This window comes from Ips typographus, linkage group LG2 (genome assembly GCF_016097725.1).
Source record: "Ips typographus isolate SLU linkage group LG2, UJ_Ityp_2.0, whole genome shotgun sequence".
Lineage (NCBI taxonomy): Eukaryota > Metazoa > Arthropoda > Insecta > Coleoptera > Curculionidae > Ips > Ips typographus.
In genome coordinates, this window is record NC_138423.1 from 13998502 (window position 1) to 14023692 (window position 25191).

At 33.2% G+C, this 25191-nt stretch overlaps 1 protein-coding gene across 1 annotated transcript; it reads left to right on the forward strand.

Moving 5' to 3' along the window:
• The first annotated feature begins 3474 nt into the window (after positions 1-3474).
• LOC145725585 (uncharacterized) lies at positions 3475-18150 on the forward strand. Its single transcript, XM_081974385.1, has 8 exons — positions 3475-3733; positions 8503-8738; positions 8796-9049; positions 12879-13048; positions 13593-13752; positions 15189-15514; positions 15569-15856; positions 17103-18150. The coding sequence occupies exons 1-8, from the start codon at positions 3629-3631 to the stop codon at positions 17247-17249; spliced, it is 1686 nt and encodes a 561-aa protein (XP_081830511.1). The 5' UTR covers positions 3475-3628; the 3' UTR covers positions 17250-18150.
• The last annotated feature ends 7041 nt before the right edge of the window (positions 18151-25191 follow it).

Below are 25191 nucleotides of genomic sequence, written 5' to 3' on the forward strand. Positions count from 1 at the left end.
AATATTCTTATTACGTGCACTGCCGGCTTAGAATGACTACATTATGTTATTAGTACAATAATGAGTTTTCATTGTTGTACTAGTAAATAAATAATGTAAATATTGTCATTTTTGACAAATGATGAATGGGTTTGCGTGATATTGACATTTTGAGTTTATTGACGTTTTGGCGAAGGAAAAGAGGTTGTGGTTGTCACAATGAATCTGTCGATATTTTACAATTTGAATTAAAAAACATCATAATATACTATTATGTTTACGAATATAACAAACCCGGCCTAATATAAAAACCAAAGATGTAGAAGCGGTCATTTTCAAGTCGGAAAATTTCCGAAAAATTACTTCATGCTTAAAAAAAAATTTTCTTTGATAGGGAAAACAACTGTCAAACTTGTCATTGTTACTATCATGCATTCTAATAAGATAATTTAAGACATCTAACCGCCAGTTGCACCATCGTACTTTAAGCATAGCTTAAGTTAAGTGTGGTTTAGAGTGTGACTTTTTTCACCTGTACTGTCACAGTCTGACCCACACTTAAATTAAGCTCGGCTTACAAAACGACGGTGCAAACGGGGGTAAAGAATTAAAAGTACATTCAACTTTATTTGAATTCATATTGGATTGTTGTACAGTTATTATAATTGAAAAACAAATTATTTTTGAATTTTCAGATTTTCCAATTTTTTCCGGAAAATTACCGGAAACTTTCTGAAAAATGTTATATACCTAACCTCAACACTTTTCAAGATAATATGAATTTTGAAAAAAATATTATTTATAAATTTATCCCTTCTGGACAACACATTTCCGGTATAAAAGCTTAAATCTGTCGGTAGCGTGACATTTCTACTATATATGGTATACAGGGTGATCAAAAGACAATCTCAAGGGCTACAAATCGGTATATTGAACCACCCTGTAACTGTCAAAATAACAGAGTTATGAGCTGTCACAGTAAAAACTGTCAAAATCAAACAACTCAGTTTTAACAGTAAATAACTCAATTATTCGACGTTTTAGGTAAAAACGCTATTCAGGGTGATCAAAAGAGAATTTCAAGGGCTACAAATTGGTATATTAAACCACCCTACAATTGTCAAAATAAGCGAGTTATTGACAATACAATGGAGTAGTTTACAGGGTGATTCAATGACAACATCCTTGTTTACTGTTTTTAACATCCTTGTAACTTGTTTAATTTTCATTTTATAAAAAAAATACCAAATATGAATCTTGTAGATATTTGCATATACTTTATTCCTAAATAATCCATCAGTATACAGGGTGTCCCAAATTTGAGCAACAAACCAAACTTATTTTATTCAATTTTAGGAATCTACGTCAAATTCTAGGCCTACTTGATGTAAAATGTTTGCATCGTTATTCAGCTGTTTTTGCTCTAGCAGCCTCCTTTGACCACTTTGACCACCCTCCTCGAAAGCAGAAATTCCCAATTTGAGCGAAATTTTGGTGCACTTTTCCAGAAAATCGTCTAGAACTCGCTTATTTGAAACACCCTGTATAAATACGACAAAAGAAAGCTAATAAACGGGGCTATCTACCGCCCTCTGTACAAGAAAGCCAAGAAGGTGCATGCCAAAAATTCCAATATGGCCGAAATACTCGTTTGACAGTTTGCATTTGTTTGTATTGTGGAAATTGAGTTTTTAGATGATTAAATTAATTTTTAAGGTTTAAAGTCAAAACTTGGGATTACTTGCCAAAGTAATTTTTGTTTGCTATTATATATTGTTGTTTATATGTTTATTGTTCTAGTGAAAGTGTAGTTTGTGTTCATTTTATTGTGTTATCACTATTGTTATTGTTCCTTCATTGTTCTATAATTTGTGGTTGGTTTTTTAACTTAAATTCTATTGCCTCTACAATATGCCGTCCACTGGTTGTTTGCCAAATTTCTAAAAGCAATTTGGTGAAAGGCCCAAAAGTGCCAGTCTTTTACTTTCCAAAAGACCCTGCTCGAACCCAACAGTGGTTGAAAGCTTTGAAGTGGAATGATTTTACTCCAACACAATACTCAGTGGTAAGTACAATATGCTTTCTCATTCAGTAAACTTATTGCCTCTTACATACATTGGTATGTGACTTATGTGAGTTACATTTTGAGGCCGCCTGCATTTTGAGAGCAACAAAGGTTTACTCTGAAGAAACAGTACAGCTTTTAGAAGTTCCATTGGCACATGTACATTTTAAAAGAAAGGTCTTGGTAATAATATAAAACCCATTTACCAGTTTTGCTTACCTAGATTCAAGGATTTCCAAATTCACTTTGATTGAGCAGATTTACATTAGTTTGTTGTACTTTCCAAGACAAAGGGTTCTAACCAAACTTGCTTTGGCTGGACTTTATTGGATATAAAAAGCCATATCTATACATATCTGGATCAGGAATGAAGCGTTCTTTGATTTTTCACTCACAACTTCTAATCAACTACACGAAAAAAAAAAAAAAAAACATATTTTCTACTGCATCTCCATAGGTTTGTGTACAAAAAAAAATCCGATAACGCTGCCATTAAAAGTGACATTCTAGGCTTTCTTGTACAGAGGGCGGTGGGCTATCACGTGACGGTGAGCGGGCACGACTATGTTGTTCCGTTTAGCCGCTGGAGGGCGTCAAAGTTGACTCTCGTTTTTTGAAGTTTTTGCTCAATATCTCAGGAACGTTTCAGGTTAAAGGTCTGAAGTTTTTACCACAAATACACCTAGACGAAATACAACTTTTACCTTCTATACAGTTTTTTCGTACCACGCACCGATTGACTATAAAAAATTGAAAACTAGAATTGTCAAGAAAGTTCAAGTTTGAGGTGTCGCGTATTGACAATTGGTATTTCTTCAAACTTTTTAAGATTAACATGTATTATAGACCAAATATAGACTATACAGTTATTTTTATTATGGCCGCATTCGTTGTTACGCTTCATACGGAGCGAGCAGAGCGTTTTTGACGTCACAATGACGTAATTTGACAGTTGGCCCAATTATTTTTTGCCAAATTACGTCATCGTGACGTCAAGAACGCTCTGCTCGCTCCATGGAGCTTGAAAACGAATGCGGTCAAAATGTTTTAAAGACAACTTGTTTAAAACACCAAAATTATTTTCACAGTGTCAAATAAAGTTTATTTTTCTAATAGAAGAATCACGTTTGTTCTCATTTTTACAAAGAAATACAGGCCTACCAGTTGCAGCCATGAATTATTGCATTAATTTATTATGCCATTGGATGAATCTTTCAAAAACAATATAATTAACCTGCTCAAACATTAATTTTGATGTATAGGACTTTTCAAAAGTAACAAATTAATCGAAATATCTTCTAATATAAATAAAACAATTATCACATGAAAACTATCGACCAGTCATTCCTATCGATAAGTAAAATCCTCTTTATATCTGGCAAACTAGTCCTGTCTCCGTTTTTATTGCGCAGCCGCCATTTTGCAAAATACCTCGATCACCATTTTCCGTTCGTTCTCCAAGTTGCCACAAGAATATCAGTCCAACCGTTACTTCGTTAAGAATATCTCTGCATTTACGCTCAATAACCGCTAAAATAACAACATTAGAGGAAAATAACCCATCAGTCTATCGCATTAAAGAAAATGAGTACTGAAAAGAAAAGTGGTCAACCCGCGGCTATCTTCGAAAAATGTTCGGTGGTTTTGGTGGACGTTCTCGGCACCACAACGCCTTTTAATTATGCTAAGGTGAGATTATTTTAACTTTTTAAGTCTATTTTTACATCTTGTTGCCTGCCGACTTTCGCCTAGCAACAGTTTTGTTCACGATTTTCTTGTTTATTGCAAAATCGGGATCGCTTATCATCTCTGCCGGCGTTTAACCGGCGAGGACGGCTAAATTGTTGCTAGGCGCTTTAAAATGGCCACCTGCTTTCGTTTGTATTGTTTTTGGATCGCAGTTGCCCACCGGATTTTTATTAACAATTTACCATGGACAAGTCAACACGTGTTTTCCCAGCTAAAAATAAACCAGGCCCGGTCGTCCTTGAGCCAGGTAAAAACCTTTAGGGTGCATTCACACTGGCATTTTTTTTGTCTAGGGCACAGCTGTGCCCTTACAGCAATACAGGAATAAAAGGCTCATCAAAGGACTATGTCAAGATTTCATTATTTTCTGTTAGAAAACCTTGCTGGGAGCTTTTGTGTTTATCCTTTTTCAGAAAACTAGTTAACTTTACTTTGTCAATGCCCTGGCTATGGAAATGATGGTTTGTGCAATTTTAGGCAAAGTATCTTTGCAAAAATAAGATTTTTAGAAAACATCTCATTCATCTTCATAGTTAATAAGGTCTAGTTAATCCAGCTCATACCTATGTTTACTAAAAAATCTTTAGGTAAATACTTTCATTTTAATGTACAAAGTAAATGAGACCAGGTTTACCCTAATCATTGTCCTAATCATAAACTTAATTTTTGTTCATAACAATGCATAGTAAATGAGTAACCTAGACTAGGTACTTTGTTTGCTATGTTGGGTAATTCTGGCCTAAGACATTTAAATTAAAGTTTCAATCTTTTGCAACAACAACAATGCACAATAATGCTGTCCTCTTAAAGTTACACTTGACATTTGGCTATTAAACAAAAAATGCAATTACCACCACTTTCTGGACAAAATCTGGGTCAACTCCTTGACAAAAATTGTATTTTGCTAACTTGACAAAATAAATATACAGGGTGATTCACAATCTTATGGACACAGAGCAGAAGCGTGTAGGGGACCTCACGACAAGTCGAGTTGCCATATAACTTTTTTCTCAGGCCCATGGTTAATGAGATACAGGGTGTCAGAGTTTCAAAAAAATATTGTTTTTTTCCGAGAGGTAAACCTCTGAGTACAATTTTGTACACTAATTCCTAATATATGCCAATAATGTCCACTAATTCGTTGTAATGCCCAGTAATTCCTAAAACTCCCAATAACTAACCTAACCTAACAATACCCACTAATTTTCTGAGTTAGCAGGACTGGAGAGCCTAAAAAAACTTTTTTAATAAGAAAATATGCGTGCAACGATTTAACTAGGAAGTAGATATCAACTGTTGCTTAGTTTAAATGGGACACCTGGTATATTATTGCATTTTTAGATTCTACGTCAAATTCTAGACTTTTTTGGTTTTTGTGTTTTGTCCTGTTATACAAGGTTTGTTCTAAAAGTGGGTGAAAGAGCTCAAGACGTCAGTTCTAAAAAAGGACGTTTTTCAAATGAAACACTCCTTATTCTTATAACTTTGTCTGATTTTCTGTTCAAAATTATATTATATATTATAGGTAAGTTTGTATTAGGTCACTTGTTTGAAAAATTTATTCTTTAAATTGATACATTGAACCACCCTGTAACTGTCAAAATAATCGAGTTATTGAAGGTTAAAGTAGTAGCTGTCAAATTCAGTCCAAACTGTCTTTATTGTCAAACACCTCGTTTATTTGCAACATTTTGTAGTATAGACTTTTATATGTCAATGGATAGAAAATATAATGGGCTTTCCAAAAATATGGCCGTTTGTGTTGATAGGGTGCTTCGTTTGGCCGCCAGAGGGCTCCAAAGCTAACTAAACGTTTTTCTTGACAACTTCTTTGAGGGATTTTTTTTTAAATCTGTCTGGTACGGCACTGATATTTGGCACAAACTTAGCAGAGGGAGTGTCAAATTTAGAGCCGTAGCAAAATTGTAGAAATAAAATCATTAAAGTCGATTTTCGCTTGCACTAAGTGGCCAACATAACGCAAAACCCATTGGAATAGTGGTGGTGTTTCAGGCAAATTTGACCCTTACGAAAAAGGTCATTTCCAAAATCGGTTTTTCAAAAAAAAATTCTATGCATTACATCGTAGTCTCGATCGTAGTAGACCTACTATCTCTGTAACCGTGTTTTCCTAATTTTCCAGGGTCAAACTAACTCTAACCAGTCAAAAAATGTTTCTGGGACACCCTGTTTGTAAACCGTAAATAACACGCGTATTTATAACACTTTGTATATGCTCTTATATGTCGATGGACAGCCAATGAAATGAGCTTTCCATTGACGTAGAAAAGTCGGTTGGTTAGTGGTACCGTTTAGCCACTAGAGGGCGTTAACTTTGGCCAATTTTTTTGGTGTATCCTTTTGTTTAATATTTAAAAACCCGCTTAATTGCACTATTTTTGCTTGAGTTTGAATGAGAACGAATGAAATGAGCTTTGGCTGCTAGAGGGTGTCAAAATTGACTAATTTTTCATGACTTTTTTGGTGTATTTTTGGTAAATTTTTTATAGATAAAACATATCTAAGGTAAAAAAAAGCATGTCCTTAAAAGGTTAACGGTCTAAACAGTAGCCTAAGTTTAAAATTTGAGCAAAATATCTCAAACTGGAGTTAAAGCGAGTTAAAGAGAAAACACCAATATTTTTTTGAAACTTTAACACCCTGTATCTTGTTAAACAAGGGCCTTGCAAAAAAAGTTATACGGCAACTCGACTTACTACACGCCCCTGCTTTGTCCATAAGGTTGTGAATCAACCTGTATAAATAAAAAAACAATAAATAACAGAAAATACTTGAGGAAATGCAAGGATGTTAAATCACAGTTTCTGAGTGGACACATCTTGATTGAGTTGTTCTTTTAGTTTTTAAATTGTAAGTATTCCCCTTATTATCAATAATAATTTGTGTCAACCTATGGATATTAAGTATGGGATATGTAAGAAATAACATTTTCCAAATCCATCCAAATCAATAACCAGCCTTTTAGTAAAATTGTGTTGTTTTTTTTATCATTTAAGAAAGGTAAAATTCCAACTATATAAAGTCACTTTGACAGATCACCTCACAACATAATTAAGTATGTATAGGAAGTAGGTAATAAAAATAAATAAAAAGATATAAATGTTTGCTATTCTTTTACACTTTTACTTATTTCCTGTTAATTGAAATGAGTTAACACCCTCTATTCTGCTACCTATGAATAATGAATACTATGAAATATAAATTTAAAAGTAATTTTGATGTGATGTGAACAGAATTTGATGTGTTTTTCGACATTATGACCTTAAAATCAATCTTTAGGACATACTCTAACATCACAAAGTGTTTTGTTCTGTTGGTCATTTGTACCATAAACAAAAGTTTGGTTTATTCATGTCTCATGTAGGTAGCTAAACACAATTCAAATAAATCAATAGGTCAATGTGTGACAAGTAGTATACTATTACAATTAATATAAATGAGAATAATACTACACAATTTCCTACAATTTTCAATGTAGACACTCATTTATCCGAGCTTAAAAATAACTTTTATCCAATACATTGAACTCACTGATTTTGGCAAGTGTTTTTCCGCAGGCCAACACATGTATTTTTGTATGGTCAATCCTTTGTTATTATTGGACCTGTGTCAAAATTTACATACGGAAAAACCCTAATTTTTATTTTCTATCAAATGTCCTTGTCGCTAGTTTGCTGAATCACAGGTTTCTACATACAGAACAATTTTTTGGCTTCACTTTTACTTTACAATTTTAAAAGTCCTGTAGATTGTTGCTATGTGAAGCAGGAAAATATATTTAGAATACATTTATCAGGCTGCTATCAAGTGCAGTTTAATGCTTGGTTGTAAATCAAAATTGTAATTGCGGATGTTCTGGTTTTAAAAACCACTAGTTTTGCTATAATTTTTCTGAGAATTGTTGATATACCTAACTTTCCTTCTGAAATTACTAGTTATTGGGGGTTATTGTGGTATTAGTACAAATACTGATTGAGTTGTTTACAACTAGATGTTTGCGGTGCTGTAAACCAGCACCAGTGCTGATAAAAAAGTGGTAGTAAGTATTTTTCAGGAAAGTAACAAATCTTTTATTTAGATAAGATTGTTTTCCACATTTCACTTGGTGTGAATTATGTGATTTATTAAAATAGCAGTAGCTGGTTACAATTTTCATACTAGAAAAGGTTATCAAGGTCAGAAAGCTTAATAGAAAATTGTTTCAGAAGAACACTAATTTGATTAAACTTGTGTCAGGAGAAATTGAAACAGAACAACATAAATTTATTTTGAGATGAACTTGACATTAAATTCAGGTAAAGCACGACGCGTCGTTTAGAAAACACTCAAGGTTGTTAAACAATGTATATGAAAAAGCAAGTAAATTATGATGGATGACTACTACAGCAGCACAGCTTAGCTTATTGAATATTCCATGTCCTTTTAGTTCAAACTGCCTTATTTCTAATTTATGAATAACTTTGTTGGATGCCTCAATCCTACAAGATTTCTAATATTTCTATTATTATCCACATCACATCACCCTCTCAAAATGTTCTTAATAAAGTGCCATCATAGGTAAATCAATTTCAGAAATTTGACTCAATTCCCTAATATGCTTAGTGAAAATATCTGACCCAAATACTGTTTTCAAGAAAAATACTATCCAAACATCATTATAGCTTACTGATTTCATATTTTTTTAATAGGACACTTTGTTCCCATACCTTATGAAAAACGCTGAAGACGTGCTTAAAGAAAAATGGGAGTCGGACGACGTCAAAGCTGCAGTAAAACAATTGAAAGAGGATGAAGAGCTCGACCTGGAAAATGTCGTCAAGCTGATGAAAGATTTGACTGAGAAATCGAGTGATAATGCTGGTTTTAAGGCTCTTCAAGGTATTATATCTACGACAGCGTACACCAAGGGAGATTTGAAAGCTCAGTAAGTGTTGTCCAGACCATAAAAGTGAATTTTAAATGATTAGTTAAATTGTTTTAGGGTGTTCCCTGATGTGGCTGGTTCATTTGAAACTTGGGCCAAATCTCGCAAAGTGGCAATTTATTCCACTGGTAGTGTCACAAGCCAAAAACTTGCCTTTTCCAACACAGTAGAAGGTGATTTGTCTAGTCACATTTCTCAGTATTTTGATCAGAGTGTGGGGAAGAAAACTGAGGCTGACAGTTACAAAAAAATTGCCGAAGAACTATCGACTAAACCCGAAGAAGTTTTATATATCACAGATTTAATCGAAGGTGAGTTTATATTTAGTAAGTGGGTTTTGTTCTATTGACTGTAAACCCCACAAGCCATTCAGATTTATTGTCTATTGTCTATAAACTGCTGATGATAGAAATTTGAAAACGTCAAATTTTGTTAAAGCAGTTTTTAAAGGACTTAGAGGCTGTGAATTTCAGTGTACAGGGTGTCTCAAATTCGATGATTTTACGGGGTATCTCCAAAACTAACAAAGGTAGAGCAATGTGGTTTTCGCTAACCTGTTCTCGATTTTTGTGAAACTATTTTGAACCAGGGTGATTTTGAAAATATGACAAATTAGAACTCCATTTGTATTTTCTTGATTGTTAGCGACGCAGAAGAACTTCAAATGATTTTTTATTAGAAATTTAACGTAGAATCCAAAGGTTAAGATATGAACCAAATATGCTTTTTTTAAATGGGACATTCTATATATTGAAGAGTTTAACGCGGATGTAATTAATGATAGGAAAGAGTTTTTTGGGTAATTCCGCAAAAAAAAGTGAAGCAGTAAGGAACAAGGCTGCTCAGGCATGTAACTCCATCTGTATGTGTCATTCTATATATTTTTGCAGATTTGAAATAAGCAAAAAGTTATCTTTTAAAAAATCTGTAACAGTAGAGATGAATTTTGAGTAAGCCATTAGTAAAAACAACACGCATGTTTATCTGTCCGTGGGTGTCAAGGTTTTTGAATTATTTGGTATAATATTTTTTTGCAGCTCAGAAATACTAAAATGTTATCATCAGTGTTTTTCAAACTGTCATAAGTCTTAGAAGTATTATAAGAGGTTCTCAAACCCATTTCATTAGCTATCCATTGATGTATAAAAATCTACACAGAGTGTAAGAAATTGGCGAATTGATTGAGTGAAATACTGCATAAAAAAAGTGAAAAAAACAATCAATATAGCACCAAAAGTCATGTGACACTTTACCAAAAAACGGTGTGCGTATGTCACGTGACGAAAAAGTAAAAAAAAAAAATAGAAAAAGGCAAATCAAAATGGCCGGGAAAAAACACGTGGTCTTGGAAAACTATTTGGAATGAAAGAGAATACATGTCAAAATGGCGAAAATGTCGCTTGATCTTAAAAAACTGGTTAAAAGTCATCACCATTGTCAATCTGGGTTAAACAAAAAAATTTTTTTTTTGTAATTTAGAAACAATATGAAATATAAATAAATAATGAGAGACCTCCATGTTTAGGCAAGCGTAACTCGGTTATTTGAAAAAATATCAAAAAAGTATGGAAGGGGAAAGTTCTAGAAAGTTTTCTTCTCTACAAGATTACATTAGGGTACCTTGAACGGCCTCCTTAAGAAGATATTCTCGCAAAGCTGTGTCAAAGCACAAAAAAAGTGCTATAAAATATCCCAAACAAGTTAGAAAAACCGTTACTCGGTTATTTGGAAAAGTATGAAAAAGTGTAAATCAGAATAAAGTTGTAGGAAATTAAGTATATTTGGTTCATTTATTAAAAGCTATGTGGTAAAAAAAACGGATTAGATATTTGGATTCTACGTTAAATTTTCTATGATCAATCATAATAATTCAAAAACGACTAAACCAACTGTCAACTGATTATATATTTTTAAAATCAGAATAAAAAAAATTATCAATCTATCAGAAATTATAGCAATGAAAATTTATATTTTTTTTTTTTCACTTTTGTCATGGTCTATTATTTTATTCAATAGCATTTTCTGGCTATTTAAGAAAAGCTTTATAAAACTGTTGTATTAACAGTTTTTACGTAGAGAGTCGCAAGCTGTCTAAATACAGTATGTCCAAGATTCGATTCTCTATACAGGGATCTTGTTTTTCGTATGAGCTACTGCAAAGGTTAAATGGGGAAAGTTTTAGAGAATTTAATAGGCAATCCAACACCGTTTTAAAAATATTTAATTTTTGCTTCGTTTTTGAATTATTTTCGAAAAACCAAAAACGACAATTTTCAAAAAAAGTGCTGTATTTTCGCTAATTTAAATTTTTTTAAAATTTGGCTTAAACATTGTTAGATTCTGTGTATTTCGTTTTCAGTTCCGATGTTTGGGTCTCGAGATGCCATCAGCAACTTCTTTTTTTCTATGGACGCCATTAGGTTTTTTATCTAGTTAAAACGAGCACGTTTTTTGCCTTAAAATGATGTATTACATGTTACAAAAAAATGTACTTTTATGTTAAAAAAGCTTCAAAACAGTAAATCTTAAAATTACGTTAATGCAAAATCTAAACGATTACAAAATGTAGTATTTAATTAAGGTGTAAACTAGCTTTCAATCTAACCAAACGTAACTTAATCTTAATTTGGTACATTTTCAAAATGTCTCCCGTTCGCTCGTCGACACTTTTCGCAATTCTTTAGCACCCTACTTATGACTCTGCCAAGTGTATTTCGGTTTATCATTGCAAAACTATTTATTACCCTTTCTCGGAGAACATCAGCATTTGTAGGAGGTTCAAACTCATAAATCTCATTCTTAGCATGTCCCCAAAGATAAAAATTTAAAGGGGATAGGTCCGGGGATCTAGCTGGCCATGGGATTGAACCGTTTAATGCAATGACATTGTTTCCAAAATTTTCTCTAAGAAAATCCATAACGGGCGCTGTGTTATGCGCAGGACAGCCATCCTGTCGAAACCATAATTTTCTAAAACCAGCTTCATTTGGGACAATTTCTCGAAGAGCTGGTAAGATCTCACCTTTCAATAAATCCAAATACCTCCTTCCATTAAGATTATAATCAAATGTAAATGGTCCTATTAAACGATTTCCTAAAATGAGAAACATTGCTCAGTTACTGAGTCGCAACTTTATTATACGCGTAAAAGTAATATTTTATTTGCATACCAATGATTCCACACCAAATATTTAAGCCAAATCTCGTTTGCATTCGTCTTTGAGCAACCACATGGGGATTCTCTATAGCCCAAAAATGTCTGTCGTGCTTATTAAAAACACCGCAATTAGTAATCCTGCTTTCATCAGTCCATACAACCAAATCAGAAAATTCTGGGTCCTCATTACACTTATTAATGTACCAGTTCGAGAAACGCAGTCTTCTGGGATAATCGGTCTCCAAAAGGCCTTGTACAACTCTTGGCTTATAAGGATGATATCCAGAAGCTTTAAGATCTTGGTGAACAGTTGATTTTGGTACGTTTACATCTGCTCCTACCATTCTAACAGATTCAGTTGGGTTTTCATTGAGGGCTTTTTTCATTATGAAAACGGTATGATCCCCTCGGTTTTTCAAAAGCACCGTATTCTAATAAATTAACAACTAGATTTCTAAAGTGGGTCTTGTGAAGTTGGTGTCGTTCTGGATACGTCTCCAAATACCTAATTGAAGTCACGTTTGCGTTTCTGTTGGCCTGAAGATACAGTGCCAGCATCTCAAATTTCTCTTCATTTGAATACTTATTTTGTGGCATTTTAATACAAATATTTATATTACAACCACAAACGAAAGCTTATCTGTGCAACAGTTTTGAAAAACCGAAAAAAAATAAATGTCACTGGCATGTTCCACAATGTATTTTTACGGCAAATGGACACCTAAGTCAAAGCCAACTTAGAATCAAAGTGTTTTTTAGCTTGTTTAACATAAAAATATTTTTTTTTTAACATCATTTTAATGCAAAAAACGTGCTTTTTTGCTAACTAAAACTAATTTGCCTTTTTTTAGCCAGAACAAATTCTGGTTTTCCTGAATTGATTCCTTGATTGAGCTTTATTGATATCTTTGTTATACCTTTACCACAATACATTTTGTAAACAATCTTTGGTTTAATTGTAAACTCACGTTGTGCGGTTACAGAGGCTAAGGCTGCCAAAGATGCTGGTCTTTTGGTCGCTCTCGTTACCAGGGAAGGTAACGCCGAACTTCCAGAAGAATCTAAAGATTTCCCGGTGATTTCCAGTTTCACGGAGGTGGTCTTTGAAAACCCTTCCAAGAGAAAGGTTGTGGAGGAACCGGCTGTAACTGAGGTTTGTGCTGTTAAGTGTAGTAGGAAACGAATCCGCTCGTAGATATTCAGCAGTTTTTTTTTATGGCCTTGTAGTTGATTTAGTACATTTTGTAGCTCAGTTCTCTTTTAAATTGACGCTATTTGATCTTCCTTCTTTCCCTGTAGCACTTGCTTTGTTTTTTTTTATAAAATCGTAGTTTTTTTCGATAGTTGACGGTTAATTTTGCATTACTTAGTATTCTAACATCGGCTGAAATGGTGGTCTTGAATACACTAACCTTTTAGATTTATCTATATTCCAATGTAAAGTGTATATTATTACCAATATTACCAGGATTAGACGTTGTGATTTAGTAGTACAAATTATTTTATAAAAATTGTTTTTTTCTAATTACAATGATTTAATAAATTGTTATTCATGAATACTGTTTATTTTCTGTTCTACCCGCTTTCTATAACCTCCTATTCGTGCATGCAACTTTTCTTGGGGATTAGAGGTATTTAAAGGTAGTTTATTCATTTTGTTGGGTTAATATAATCAATTTTATGTGTGATTTGTTTAGGAACCCCCATCTAAAGTAGCCAAAACTGATTCGGCATCTGAAACTAAACCAGAGGAAAAGAAAGAGGGTGATGAGAAAAAGAGTGAGAAGGAAACTGTAGAAGATGAAGCAATGGAAGTTGATTCAGTTGCAGCTGTGGCCACAGAAGAAACTTCAGAAGGTAAGCTTTTGTTTTTTTTTTAAAATTTCGAAAAAGGCTGATTTTTGAGATACTACCGATAGCTAAACCAAAAAGTCAAATTTCTATTTCATTTTTGTACCACTTTATTAGTGATTATTTGGGAAAATCAATGGCACCTTCTGGAGGCACTTTTTTATGGTCTTCAAGAAAACAGCTTTAGTTTTCAGCTCCAACGTTTCGTTTTTTAGATACCATCATCAATTTTTCAAATACGGACAAAATCTAAATCTTAAATCATATCAAACTAAATTATCTACTCATTATGACAACATATGAATTCCAAATGCATATTTTCAAAAAAAAAAGCAAGTATCTAAGTACCTACACTAAGTATAATTTTTTGACGAGTGTGGCACATCATTAGTTTGGGGAGGTCTGTAGCTACTAAAATATGAAATAAAAAGTTCAGGTCCGTATTTGAAAAATTGAAGTTGATGATGGTATCTAAATAAGGAAACGTCGGAGCTGAAAACTATTTTCTTAAAGAGCATAAAAAAGTACCTCTAAAAGATGCCATTGATTTTCCAAAATAATCAATGTGGCAAAAGAATAAAATAGAAATTTCCGGAATATCTCTGGAAGTAATGAAAATTTGGTGATTTTTTTATTTAGTGAATTATTTAGCAATAAAATGTACAACTTTGCCTCCATTTAACTAAAGCTCTGCGTAAATGCTAATGCATCAAATTTGTAAGACCCTGTATTTAGTTGTTAGTTCAGTTTAAAATATGTGTGTTTGAATTTGTGGTATCTAGTTTTCTTAAGTAATTCTACTTGTTAAAATATTTACCAGAAATTCGTCATTATCATCATCATTCAGACAATCGTTTCCACTGCTGGACATAAGCTTCTCTCTAGATGTCATTTTTATTAACGCCATGATTATACAACTTTTCTCCCATTTAAATTCCTTGATACATTGTATACCAAGAGAAGAGTTGTGATTTTGTGTCTGATCTGTTAAAAATTTGGTAGAGAGCCAAAAATGCTCAAGAAAATATTTTTTTTTGTGTGCAAGAGGTTGTACTACCAATTTTAATTCAAAAAAGTGCATGTCTGTGGCTATATTATCTATCCATAGGAATGGGCAAGCCAAAAATGGAAATAATACCTGCAAATTGTAATTTCATTCCAACAAATATTATAAAACACTTGAAATTGAATAAATATGTGTCCTTGTTTAGTTTATTTCTGATTGATTTGTAGATAAACCTGCCAAATCTGAAGAAGTCACTGAAAAAAACCGAAAAGACTGAAGAAGCACCAACGAAGACTGAAACCAAGCCAGTAACTGAAAATTCAAAGCCAGTAGTTGAAGACGCAACAATGACTGAAGCTGCTTCAGAACCAACTCCTACTAAAGAGAAAGAAACCACTACCGATTCCGAGAAAAAGACTGAAGAAACTGTAGATAGCACTGAAAAGACTGAAGAGCCAGCTAAAACGGAAAAAAAAACCAGTAGCGGAAAACAACACAGAAGCTGAAGTCAAGGAAGACAATAAAAGCGAAGTTGACGCTAAAGAGAAGGTCAAACAAATTCCCGAACCTGAAGAGGTTAAAGAAAAAGTTGAAGTTGACAGTACAAGTCAAGAGCAAACGAAGGAAGAGAGACCTGCCGAAGACAAAGTAGACGAAAAAAAACCTGAAGATACAGTTAAAACCGAAAGTGAAACTGTTAAGTCTGCCAAAGCTGAAGAAACGACGAAAGCTGAAAAAGAAGTTACGAAAGAGAAACCCAAGGTAAATAAATTCTCTGGTCTGTTCAAAAATTCGAGTTACCGATTTTTACTTTAGGAAGAAAAAGAGGTTCCGCAGTCATCTGAAGTAGTAACTGAATCTGAAAAGAAAGAAGAAAAGCCGGAAGAGAAACCAGAAAAAAAGGAAGAAAAAGCCGAATCGTCTAAAGCAGCTTCGGAAGTCGCTTCTTCTGACGAAAAGTCCGACAGCACCGCCGCAACGTCTAGCACCGAGGCCAAAACCACCGATGAAGAAAAGGAGAACAGGAAAGATTTGGCTAATGGATTAGAAAATGGTCAGAAAGAAGAGGCTGCGGAAAAGGAAGCATCAAATAGTGAATCCACTGTAAGTTTTGTTAATGATAACTATTTTTAGTCACTAAAAGTTTACCTTACGATCGTAGTTTATAGTAAGCTTATTTATTAATAAGTTATTTTCTGATGCACTAGCCCTGAAATAAAATGACTTACTACTTATAAAAAATATAAATGTATATGTACAGGGTGATTCCAAAGTTGGTGCTTTCCTTTCACCTGCGAATAGGGCTTCAAAAAATAAGTTTTTTTTCCTTTGACGCTTTTTCGAAATATGAACAATAACGAAGATACAGGGTGTCAAAGTTTTACTGAAAAAAAAGAAAATAAAAAATAACTTAAATTTAATTTTAACTAACTACAGGTTATTCCTTATCAACAGACATAAACAAAAGCAAAAGATTTCAGCCTCCTTTGAACTAAGTTTTAATAATTTGACATTTTAAATTAAAACAGCATTTAATTTTAGGCACGCATTAAGACGGCTTTTATTTTTTTACTCGAAAGCGGTGCGTCGTAGCAAAAAATAATAAAAGGGGTTTTATTTTTAGAATTGAACAAGGAATTCAATAATAAATTTTATGTTGAAAAAAAACCAGTAGGGTAATATTTTTTTTCGAAAATGTTTTAAAAAAATGTACACGCGCCACTGGTAAACGCAAGGAAATTGTTGTTTCTTGGAAAATTTCCTTTCCACGTAGCTACTGACACCTACAAAATTTTGTCTAATTACTTCAAGTGGTTTGGCCAAAATCATTAAATTTTAAATTTTTCAGTAAAACTTTGACACCCTGTATCTTCGTTATTGTTCATATTTCAAAAAAGCGTCAAAGAAAAAAATATCTTATTTTTTGAAGCCCTATTCGCAGGTGAAAGGAAAGCACCAACTTTGGAATCACCCTGTATAATAGAGACACCAAGAACCGCCATGGTCCATTATGGAAAAACCGAAATTATTTTAATATATTTGTTCTTATTTATTACGAAGGTAAGAGTTTTGGGCCGCATTTGTTTTCAGGCTCCATAGAGCGAGCATACCGAATGTGACGTCACAATGATATAATTTGACAGTTCGTTAAATTAAGGTTTTGCCAACTTACATAATCGTGACGTCACATTCGTCTGCTCGCTCCATGGAGCCTGAAAACAAATGCAGCTTTCTGCTAAACTTTTGACTTAATTACGTCGTTTTCTGTGATTGTATATTTAGATAAAAGAACATTTTAAGGAGTTTTGACTAGATGTACTTCTACATTTACTTTTTTTTGTTATTTTAGGAAGAAGTTAAAGTAAATGGAGACGCTAAAGTGGAAGAAAACGGTAAAGACGAGCCGACTGAAGCAGCTACGCCAGTAGAAACTGTCCCCGAAATTAAAACCAAGAAAACCGAACCTGAAACCCCCGCAGTGAGCGTAGAAGTGTAGAAGTTCTCTTGTTTTTTAATATTGTACTGTTAAATAGTTTCTGGAACTTATCAGAAGTACCTACTCATCGCCAATCATTCAATTTTAAGTGCGTAACTGCCACTCGAGAATGGTACTTCTCTATCAATTTAATTACCGAGATAAAGTGTTTAAATGTGCGGTTGGTCTTAAATAATTCGCTTTTTTTATTTTTTAAGGTTAAGTACGAGTAAAATTTTGGAACAAACATTTTTTTACACAAGCGCAGTGAAAGAAGTTAGACAATCGACAGTTCTGGAAGTTCAAATTCCTTGCTAGTCATTATTACTGAACCCATTAGAAATACCACTTTTCTTCTCTCGATTGTCTTAAACGTATTGTTCTTAATTTTTTAGCGCGATTACCGGAAAAATTAAATTCCAATGTGCCAACTAGGAATGCTCTCTCTGTTAAGACTGGCTATACCACAAAAGACTGTTTTTTTTGTAATGTCTTTGATTTTTGACTGATTTTTTTTATTGTAGAAATAAAATTCGAAATACTCATTATTCGTGTTACCTAAAGTATTATTCGTGTTTAACATTCCACCCCGTCGGGTTCGATTTAAAATTTTTAGTTTAGTTTCTCCAAATTTTTAACCACAATACTCGAAATTGTTTGTCTGGTTGAGTTGTTGTGATATAATAATGTAATTCCCACTAGTAGTGGCGGAACATCACACACGCTGTACGTTTTTTTTTATTTCACTCGTCACTCGTTATTTTTTTTATCCAATTCTGTACGATTATTTTAGATTAGTATTGTATTTTTCTCTCGGATAAGTTAGCTGTAAGTGAAATTCCTAAAACAGCACTGTGGCTACAACTATTTATTAATCTTGTATACGTTTTAGGGCATAACAATACATTTTGTAGTATTCTGATTTATTTTTTTCGTAGAAAACCTTCATTGAAGTTAGTTGTCAAAAAGGTAAGTGTTTTATTCGTATGTGTGTTGCCCTATGAAAATTTACATTTTCTAATAGTTATTGAGTAAAATCTAAAATTTTAAGGGATCAAATTGTTTAAGAGTTTTTAGGCAGCTAGACCCGTTGACAATTTTTGCTTTTTGTATGAAATTCGTTTTATTCAAACTGCGACTAGTGTCATTTGTTCAGAGGACCTGTAGTCGGAAAGCGAACGCTCGATTCGAAGTGAATTGGTATCGAATCGTGATTTTAAATGGTTTTTTGTGATACTTTACGAATTCGAAACAAAGTGAAATATTTGATAGTATATTTGATAAAGCATTCTCTTTAGTGTTTGACTTGTATCGAGTTTACAGAGTATCACAAAACAGCATTTACAAGCATGATTCGAGACAGACTCGTTTCGTATCGAGCGTTTGCAATCCGACTGCTGTTTTCACCAGAGGTTTGATCAATATGGATTCTGTTCGAAAGCGGGTTTTGTAATTATTTATTTTCAGTGTCTATTCGTTCCAGTTTTCCCAGTTCGAGTTCATTCCAGACCTATTGACAGAGCCGAAAAGGTTTTTAGTTAGTTACTTACTCAACATCAGTTAAAGATGCAAAGTAGCAAGAAACAATGGTCGTTTCACAGATTTACGCAAATACTGTACATGTGGAATTTTTCCAGTTTTTTTTTTGCATTTTTACTGACGACATTTTTTCCCACACTCGGGTCGCAATCTTGATTAATAATTTAAACTAATAAACGATTTTTTTTTATTAGGATTTGGTATAAAAGGATTTCCAAGAGATATTTTGAACAACTGCAAAGATAAGAGATCTTGTAAAGCTAACATTTTTTCCAAATCAATGAGAAGAAACAAAGAGCATAATGTTTTTGAGTTATTCTAATACAAATTTGGACTATGGCTTATGGCTGAAATCTATTTGTTTTCAGTTAACTGCCTCACGCGTTTTAAGGAAAATTAGAGTGAGAGGAGCAAGTGTCAATGAGTGTGAGTGACACCTCTCCTATACAGTATACTTAAAAAACTAAAGAAATTTAAGTCAACCAAGTTTATCTTCTTCAAAAAAAATGTATATTTATTTCCAAAATCCCCACACAACTTTGTCGCACAAGGGTATTCTATTTTTGTAAATGTTATCATTTGAACGACATCATAACATGTCGTTGTCACTGTTTATACAAGGTGCTATGAAAGTGAATATTTGTGTTAAATCCCTTTAAAAGATGGTTTTTACCGCTTTTTGGTCAAAATTAGAAAAAATTATGTACGCAACACGTTTCGAAAATGTCTTATTGTGTAACTCATTCAAACATTCATTCGTTACGCAAAATCGATCTTTTCGTAACTGGTTACATAAATAGCTATTCATTCATTTCGAAAATCATTTAGATCAGTTTCCTAAAGCTTTTTGAAAAATGACATTAGTAAAATCATTTTGTACTCTACTATAAGCAATACTATTTGTTTTTTTTGCCAATAACCTGAATCTCTGCCTAAAGCATACCTTATTCAATGTATACTTTAATATTTTTGGCTTCTGATCACGTGAACTCGAAATAAAAGGGACAACGCTTTTCGAAAGCATGCTAAAAGCACTCTCTGTGACGTCATTAGATATCTTAAGATCTATAACCGCGACGGAAAAGTTCCATGGAACATAATACGTCAGTTACATTGTGACGTCATATGTGTATTAATCATAAAAGCAGATTGATCCTTTTCCGTCAACGTCAATAATTACATGGATATTTTTCATTATAACAATAAATAAAATAAGAACCATAACCGTCCTAGCCCTACTAGCTAGTTTACCCATAAACTGCTAAGCAAAAAACAATCGGAAATGACTGTCTTTTGATGCAACAAAGTCCTGTCTGTCATTTATGAACACAGCTTTTGAGTTGTGTTTCGCTTTCGTCAAACCGGGTTAAAGAATGTGACAACATGACGTCAGCGTTTCGTCGCAAAAATTCGGCTCATGTTTGCAATTGGCATAGAAGTCACGTGATCCGCTGTCAAATATCGTCACAGAACGTGCTTTAAGCGTAACAATTTTTTTGTTTTTTTTTTGAGGATATCTTTGATCGGAAGTACTCAAAATCGAAATTTTTAAAACTACGTTTGGTACAGTTTTCGAGATTCCAATGGTAATTTGAATTACCCTGTATTTTTCTTGGTAATGTTGGTAATCGACGTCTTGAGCAACTATCACATCGTTTCTATTCTACGTATGATAGTGCTAGGTTTCATTTTACCATTATTTTACACACCAAACGATGCTCAGTTGTTAAAAAAAATGCACGCAATAAACAATAGACAAAAAAACGAAATACTTCGCACCTTTATCACCCCGAACACTTGCGTATCAATCAACCAGTTCATTTTACAGTGCGGTCATGTAAACAACTGTACCCAAAAAACTAAATGACTAATTGTCGAAAAGAAAATTGCATCGCGAGTTAAGTGTCATCAAGCAAATGATAGAGCGGTTAGAAAAACGCATGCAAAAGATAGTTCCACACGGAAAGTGAATCCTCAGGTAAAGTTTTCATACTTTGTAGGGATTATTGTTTTTAGAGTTTTTTTTTTTACATGCGTCTGTGACATACATTCGCCTTATTTAAAGCTTTTTATAAAGTTATCCATAAACCACCAGCTATAAAACCGCGTGAGCCTATGTGCGGACAAACCTGTCAAGAAAAAACGACAAAACTGTCCACTGAACAGTTTATTCGTTCACGTTTGTTTTGAACGACTACTGGACGTAAATATCCGTGCGTCCGTCCAAGTGTCCTAAAATTAAATTAATATTCTTAATTTATACTGATTTTCGTGTTCCTATAAAATGTCCACTGCACACTTTGATAGTCCGCGTTCGTTTTGAACGACTACTGAACATTATAGAGGAAAGTCCTAGTAATACTCTCCAGTAGTCGTAATTCAATGCCTCACCGTCCAAGTGTTCCAAAATTAAATTAGTTTAGATTTTGACTGATTTTCGTTTGTATTCCTATAAAATGTCCACTGGACACTCTATTCGTCCGCGTTTGTTCTGAACGACTACTGGGCATTATAGAGGAGTGTTCTAGTAACACTTTTTAGTGGTCAAAGTTAAATGAGTTAGAAAGTGTCCCAAAATTAAATGAATATTCTTAATTTGTTCCTATAAAATGTCCACTAATTTATTTACTTAAGAAAGGAGTTATTTCTAAATGTTAGCAATTAAAAAGGCAAATTTTTATCTTACTTTATTATTAAATAATCCAACGATAAGCACAGGTTTATTCTCAATTTAAAAAAGTTAAATGTTCATATCAGAACTCAGCATTTTAAACTAGATGACTAATGTTATGCAAAATTGCTTTCCAGGGACAGTTATTTAGTAAAAATAGATTTGAAGGATGCCTATTTTTTGTTACCAATTTGTACAATAGTAATTTATTTCATACTGTATCGTAATATGCTCTAATACGTAGTCGGTTTTAGTCCGGGAAATGATTCATTACGTTACTAGTCCGGTAAAATGCTTTTTTCCGGACTAGTCCGGCAAAGTAATATAATTTTGTTAGGTGTCGTCCAAAATCTATAATGGTACGTAAAATCACAAAGATACTAAGAATTAAATAACTATTATCCCTTACAGTATGAAATGAAACGTTTTAGAATACTTTTCCGTGAAATGCAATTAAAGTACTCGTCTAGGTGTTTTCCGGAATTTCTAGACGAGTACTTTAATTGCATTTCACGGAAGATTATCGTAAAACGTTTGAGAGATAAAAGTATCACTTTCACTAACTAGTAGTGAAAGTGCCACCAGGGTGCGTATTCTTGAAACGAGGGAAGGGAATTATCAAGAGAAAAACCTGTAGAATGTGACAGGAACCCGCTATTGTCAGCTTCTTGTGTCGCATTCTATCAACACTTCTCTTGAGAACTCTGTTCCCAGCTTTCAAGAATTAGGCCCCATAGAAACTGAAAGTATTTTCCTCCCATGGGAGGAAAAGTGCCACCAGTAAAAGTTACACTTTCTAAAGTCAGTTTGTCACTTTTTTGACAAATTGACAAACATATTTTTAGTAACAACACCTTTTTTTTCAGTCAGGTATTTAGGTTCTTTGCTGTTTTTTTTCCATAAAACTTAACATTGGTTGTAGAAAAAATTAGATGCGCAACTCTGGAGTAAACTGCTTTTTGCACTTTTGAATTTGAAACCAACCCTCCGCTTCGCGTCGGAAGAAGAAAGTTACACTTTTCTCCCTAGTTGCGCAAATATCTGCTTTTACTTTCCATCCGGGTAAATGTCACTTTCCACCCGAGTGAATGTCAATATGTGTTTTGTCATATCTGGGCTTACTTTTTATAGTTAAGAGACTGTGCGGCCACCTCTGCAACAGCTCGCAGCTCAGGTGATGATGAGTAACATCTGCGTCTTCAGAAATCTCCATGTTAAAAGCACTTTAAGAAACGTTTCAGCTCAAAATATTAAAGACAGAATAGCACAATAATGACGTTGTCAAGATTTTAAACAAATCACCAGTCGTTTATTGTGGTTGAAGTCATAACTACTCTTACACCTATACTACCTTATTGTTAGAGACTATTAGCAATCAATATTTCAACTGAATGATTTATTAAAAGTTCGATGAGATTTTGATAAATGATTGAAAATAAAATAGTAAACAAACCACGGTAGAAAGTTTAATTTCTGTTCTGAAATCAAACACTTTCTACCTGAGTATGTAATATACTATTGTTTTCTGTAAAAATTGTCTAAAAAATCTAACAGAAGCGCAGAAGTAGTAGAAAGTAAAGTTTCTTTTTTGACAACTTGCAAATGCACCATTAAGCGTTTTTGCTCTCCTGATTATATGCCCGGTTTTCTGTAAAAATTTGATTTTTATCATGATCACAGTAGCAAGAGAGGGTATTTAAAAAAAATTGGTAATAAGTAACTTATTTTATTCGTTTCAGTGGAACTACTCCGGCCGGAACGACCCACCTCTACTTTTTCGTTATTTAAAAATTGGTTAGATCGTGGTAGTTCACACAAAACTAAACCTTGTAGTTTACGCGAACCATGTTAGAGGGAGGTCTCTGTCATGTAACAATGTTTTATTGCCATGTTATCATTAAAAGAAGAAAAGTAGGTTTAGTATACTTAAATCAAGTTTACTACTACTGTTTATAATTTGAAGTTATTTTACTTTTATCACCTTAAAATAACTTAAATTAAAACTCCTTCATATTTTAGGTAGTTTTTTTTTTCTGAGCAGTATATTTAAGATTTGAACGAAAACTGATATATGTATACTAAAACATTGAACAATTTTTACATGAGAAGTAAGGTGAGGTTTATATAACCACCGTGTAATACATCTACCTACGACAATTTACAAGTCGCACTAATATGTAACGGTTTTTTACACCATTAACAATTTATGACACCAGATTCGCAATTTTATGTGTTTTCACGTTACATTAGTTCCATTTACATCCGTAACCGCTTGATTTGCATACCTTAAACTTTGCAACCTGTCTCTGAATTTAGCGCATAAATAAACTAACTTGATTGCTGCCTCGCCTTCTTATAGGCACTGTCTGGAGTATTTCCTTATGTACAGGAGGGGTTCTAAAAAAAAGTCAACCCAACTTTTTTCATATGCGATTTTATTGCATTGCAAAGCGGTATAATTACAAACTAAGGAGAATAAATAATACATTTTGCTATCATATACAGAGAGAGAGAGTGATATAGATTTTTAGATTCAAACACTGACATAGAAGAAAATTTTTGTGTATACGATAAGTAGAAATAATTTATATACAATTTTGGACAAAAACATATATACAACAATTAAATTTGTTTTTATAAATAGATACAATTTCATTTTGGTTCTTGGGCTTAACAATTTAGGAACAGTCCCTAAAATGTTAAGCAGACCAACGAGACTATGTTTTCCAAAATGTCAATGTTCTCTCGAAAAAATCTAGTTTCAAAATTCATCAGTTACACTGTAAAGAAATGTCACAACCAATACAAACAGGCTAAGTTGAAGAAAACAAAATACAAGTATTAATAAGTACATCTGTCAGCTACATACATATAAATGGCAAATGACAATGTTAGTCTAGATTGAACTAGCTTTAGGCTTAGTTCATTCTAAGTAACTCGCCATTGAGAAGAAGAAGAGTGTTTAAAAGTGATGTGTAGCTCGGGCTATGTAACTCTAATCATCTAAAAAATGGCTGCGCACTCGGTCATCACTTCATCTATTTCTGGTGAAAGTAATGCTTCATTTTTTGTTCATATATAGTTTATATAACACAATAAAAACTAGGATTTTTTCAGTCTTTAATAATATACAAATATACGCGTCAAGATTCACTTACATACTTATTACATTATATATTTGTCCGAAAAATGATCAACACCTTTTCCTCAAATATTAGAAATAAATAACTGACCAGGAAAAATATAACATTTACAAGATTTTCTCTTTTTTTTTAGGTTTCGTATAAAATTATACAGGGCTTGTCGAGGTCGGAAATTCCTACTTATTACATATAGAGAAACGGTAAAGCGTTATTATTATTACAGTGTGACACTAAGAATACTGAACGGTCGCCCGGTATAATTTTTAGACACGTAAATTGGTCGCTATATGCTCGGTGCATAATCCAAAAAGGACACTACATAACAATTAAATTAAAAAAAAACTGTACATATTTCAAGGGTTTTCAATTTATAATAGATGAGTTTTAGGACCAAATGGTATAGGAACAGGGCTCCACCAAATAATTATACTTTTCCTTTAGTACAATTTTACAAGTTACAAACTAGTGGAATATCAGAAAAATGCAATATTTCAATCTGACTGGCAAGTAGACGGAGGTAAAAATCCTACAGGGCAGCTTATTTGTAATATAATAAATTCGTTTGAGTGTTTTACTACATTAAAAATTACAATAAAACTTAAAAATTGAA